Genomic DNA, 4962 nt, shown 5'->3' with positions numbered 1-4962 from the left:
TAGGGCATGTGCTGTTGCTAGTGGTAGGGCATGTGCTGTTACTAGTGGTAGGGCATGTGCTGTTACTAGTGGTAGGCCATGTGATGTTACTAGTGGTAGGCCATGTGCTGTTGCTAGTGGTAGGGCATGTTGGAAAGGGTTCAGAGAAGGAATACTAGGATGATAGCTGCAATGGAATGGCTGGTATACGAAGATGGGTTAAAGTCTCTGAAATAGTGTTTTCTTGAAAGAAGAACAGCTGGAGGGGATGTAATTGAGGTGTTAAAGATTGTTAAAGGAATTGACCTGTTGATGCATAATTTCTTTCAATACTTAATGGTGAGAATGGCAAGATTAGGGGACACGTGTATAAGTTTTGGCAGGACAGGAGTCATCTTCAACTAAGACAGTTATATAAGTATACTAAGACAGGGTGGTTGACTTTGGATGTAAAGGATGCAGTAGATTTAAGGGTATTTTATGGGAAGGTTCGATAAATATTTGAATGATAATGACTGGTTTTGACCTTTTTTTTCTTCAGTTGATGGGATGGTCCAGATGGACCAACAGGTCCCTTTTTGTCCTTAAATGTTAAGTATAGCACAAACACTGAATACAAACATCATCCTCACAGTTAACTGTGCAGACTTATTGAAGAAACTATTCTTGGAATATTTAGAATTAACTTCCCTAACACAATTAACCAACCTAAAAACCAAAACTAACATATACTATAGTACAGTAAAGTTTATTGCTTGACTTAAAGTATGGCTTTTCTTCCTAAACATCAAGAAACAGTTTGTGAGTGTTTGTTCCACTGTGATATACAAAGCTTAATACCCCTTTACAAACAAGAGGCTGGATGTGTTATATCAAAATGATTTTCAAGTATCACCATGTCCAGTCATGTTCCATCTGATGACCAGGAATCTTAAGAATAGTCCTAAAGCATAGTCTCCATTGCAAAGGGATCTGTTATAAAGCTATCATGTTCAAGCAGCATCACTTCTCCCTTCTTACTTTTCATAATCCATCTTGTGTACAAGAACAAAGAGTTCCCAGCTTCAGTTTGAATATTCTGATTGTACAGAAATTAACAGTTGCTACATCTGGAAAGTCTTCACATGGAATAGCATGAATGCTCATTTCATTCTACAACTGCTTGAAGGTTGAACAGGAGGCATGACTGGGAAGCCTTATTGTGATGAACTCAAACTCTGTTGACCTTCTTTGCAGATAGAAGTACTTCTTGATGATGTTTACTGTTGCCTGGGCTTGGTGGTTGGATTTTTCCACTGACCTTTCTGCTCATGGATTATTACCTGTTACAAGATATTGCACTTTGCTTAATATAGCTGAGGTATGTTGTAGGTCTCTTCCTGGATGGTCCCCATTTTCATAGCTGATCCATGCTCCTTTGTTTTCCAATGCCACTGACCATAAGGGATATTCCAGTCTTGGAAATTCTAAATCCCTGATTTAAACACATCCTTATGATTTGAGTGTATGAATGTTTTGCATAAGAAAGTGCTTTTACATACTCTTTTCATAAGCCATCAATGTGGAGTTTCATCACACTATCTATAAAATGCCAATCAATTTTGTTCTAATACATATTGTTCAAGTGCAGGATTATACTGGTTGTGTTTGTCATGTGAGTTGCTGATTTGTGTATTTAAAACCATTTTAAGACAACATACTCAACCCTCTGTAAACAATTACAGTACACTAAAGCTAATAATAATCTAAATCATATCATACTTTACAAGCTTTCAGTGTAACATTTTCTGTTGATGTGGACTACACTAACTACCACAGATTATTAACTAAAATATTCTATATTCTAAACTTTCAACATTCTAAAACTATAAACTAACTCCTACATATAATATTAATCTAAGTGGCTAACCAAGTATTATTTCCCCCCACACTACAAACTTGTACGCTTGACGACAAGTCTTCAGTTTACCCACACTACAAACTTGTACGCTTGACGACAAGTCTTCAGTTTACCCACACTACAAACTTGTACGCTTGACGACAAGTCTTCAGTTTACCCACACTAAAAACTTGTACGCTTGACGACAAGTCTTCAGTTTACCCACACTACAAAATTGTACGCTTGACGACAAGTCTTCAGTTTACCCACACTACAAACTTGTACGCTTGATGACAAGTCTTCAGTTTAACTTTTCTATTTCTACAATGGCTATTCTGAATGTGAAGATCAGAACAAACCAATAAAAGACATAACAAGAACTGAGAAACAGTTATTAATAACTGTAAGAACAAATGTAAAACAATTTTAATTTAGATTTCATATTAGTCATTCAATTCTAGAAGTAAATAAAACTGTTAACCACAGTTTAATCTTTATTTTAACTATTAGACATATCTTAATCCTATATTTTAGCTATTAGACATATCTTAATCCTTTATTTTAGCTATTAGACATACCTTAATCCTATATTTTAGCTATTAAACATATTAAAATAAAAGATTAAGGTATGTCTAATAGCTAAAATATAGGATTAAGGTATGTTTAATAGCTAAAATATAGGATTAAGATATGTTTAATAGCTAAAATATAGGATTAAGGTATGTCTAATAGCTAAAATATAGGATTAAGGTATGTTTAATAGCTAAAATATAGGATTAAGATTTATTTTAACTATTAGACATATCTTAATCCTTTATTTTAGCTATTAGACATATCTTAATCCTTTATTTTAGCTATTAGACATACCTTAATCCTTTATTTTAGCTATTAGACATACCTTAATCCAATATTTTAGCTATTAGACATACCTTAATCTTTTATTTTAACTATTAGACATATCTTAATCCTATATTTTAGCTATTAAACATACCTTAATCCTATATTTTAGCTTTAGACATATCTTAATCCTTTATTGTAGCTAGACATATCTTAATCCTATATTTTAGCTATTAGACATACCTTAATCCTTTATTTTAGCTATTAGACATATCTTAATCCTATATTTTAGCTATTATACATATCTTAATCCTATATTTTAGCTATTATACATATCTTAATCCTATATTTTACCTGTGAACCTTCTTCTGTCCCTCCTACTATACGAAACCCAAATCCATTCTCTTGCCTTACAAGTGTTACAGTCATTTCCAAGCTATCTGGTATCTGGCCAAGTGGTGGTGGTCGTGAAACAGTTGTGCCATAAGGATTAGGGCTAAGGCTACTGTTAGTGGATCTTGAGTCTCTTGGTATGTGGTTTAATGAAATAGCAGCAGGTTGTTCATGTTCAAACGATGTGGTGTGCTTTCGTTGGGTAAGACTGTCATATTGAGGACCTACTCTAGAGTTACTTGGTGGGACGTAGTAGGACGAAGGTGGGGTGAAATATGTGGACCCTGCTTCATTACCAGGGTCATGAAGGCTTAACTCACTGGATGGATATAACATGGTACTGTAGCTGTGACCTGTACTGTAGGGAGAGTACCCAGAACCTTTCCTACTGTGGTTAAATACAGAACTGAGATCCCTGAAAGAGTCTCCCATATCACCATAGCCACGAACATAGCCCATATTAACCCTACTGTGATATGACTCATTTCCTGCCCTGTCACTTTGTGCACCTGGACTGTGTGAGTACAAAGGGTTTCTTAGAACTGGCCCAATGTCTCTATCTCCATGGTGATATGGTGTGTAACCATACAACAATTCCCGCCTCCTGTCACCTTCACTAGTATTTATACCCGACTCTCGAAAGCTGTGGTAGTTCCACAGAGATTCCCTTGCATGATCTCCATACCATGACTTCTCAGCACTAGCTCGAGATGAGCCATTCTGATCCACAACTTTTAACAAACCAGAATAAGTTCCATCTCTACCAAAGGACGTGGATCTTGATTCCCCACACACAGTTAGATTTGACACATTTCCTGTACCACCAGAAGGTGACTTGGAAGATTCTTGCTGAAATTCACTGCTCGGTGCCCTAATCCAATTCCGAGTATCAACGAGTGGAGTTTTTGGTCGATTGATGGAGATAGACTCTTTGTCTCTTGAACTGTACAGGTCAGCTGTAGGAGTTTTACTTCTGTAGGCTCCAGGAACAGATGGAAGATGGCCTTCATCAGCTGTAGGAGTTTTACTTCTGTAGGCTCCAGGAACAGACGGAAGGTGGCCTTCATCAGCTGTAGGAGTTTTACTTCTGTAGGCTCCAGGAACAGACGGAAGGTGGCCTTCATCAGCTGTAGGAGTTTTACTTCTATAGGCTCCAGGAACAGAAGGAAGATAGCCTTCAATGGAAAAATAACAGATCAAAGGTCTTTTTTAAAAGTTAAGAGACAATAATAAAGTTTGAACATTTTATGTGCAAGTATTTTGAAACAATTCCATATTATGTCAAAGTCAGAATAATTAAAAAGGTTTATTTATTGTATGTCTATTCTGTCAGAATGAAGTCAGGTCCTCAGTTTTGCTTATGAAACACACTTTATAATGTAGCCAAAGTCCTCTATAATTGCCATCCTAATTTCAATCTTTTGATAAACACTGACAAATTTTATAACAAAAAGTATATTGACAGAATCAATTTACATTCATGTTGTTATTACATTTCTTAATCTGGAGTCTTAACGTACCAGAATCATGTAGAGAAGGTGAACTATTGTCTGATTTATGGACACTACTGGAGTTCAATATACCTGAATCATGTAAAGAAGGTGAACTATTGTCTGATTTATGGACACTACTGGAGTTCAATATACCTGAATCATGTAAAGAAGGTGAACTATTGTCTGATTTATGGACACTAGTGGAGTTTAATATACCTGAATCATGTAGAGAAGGTGAACTATTGTCTGATTTATGGACACTACTGGAGTTTAATATACCTGAACCATGTAGAGAAGGTGAACTATTGTCTGATTTATGGACACTACTGGAGTTTAATATACCTGAACCATGTAGAGAAGGTGAACTATTGGCTGATTTAT

General features: G+C 35.8%; 1 protein-coding gene across 1 annotated transcript in view; it reads right to left on the bottom strand.

The window, feature by feature from the left end:
- Positions 1-4907, bottom strand: part of LOC106474597 — a gene marked incomplete at its 5' end in the record, with an annotated part of 24652 nt that extends 19745 nt beyond the window's left edge. Inside the window, 2 exons of the mRNA XM_022402910.1 lie at positions 3050-4263; positions 4861-4907. Coding sequence (XP_022258618.1) covers positions 3050-4263; positions 4861-4907 — 1261 coding nt within the window. The remainder of the gene's footprint in view (positions 1-3049; positions 4264-4860) is intronic.
- Positions 4908-4962: the final 55 nt, after the last annotated feature.

This window comes from Limulus polyphemus, unplaced genomic scaffold (genome assembly GCF_000517525.1).
Source record: "Limulus polyphemus unplaced genomic scaffold, Limulus_polyphemus-2.1.2 Scaffold7416, whole genome shotgun sequence".
NCBI classification, from domain to species: domain Eukaryota; kingdom Metazoa; phylum Arthropoda; class Merostomata; order Xiphosura; family Limulidae; genus Limulus; species Limulus polyphemus.
Note: the sequence above shows the minus strand (reverse complement) of the source record. Positions and strands in the feature narration are given on the sequence as shown.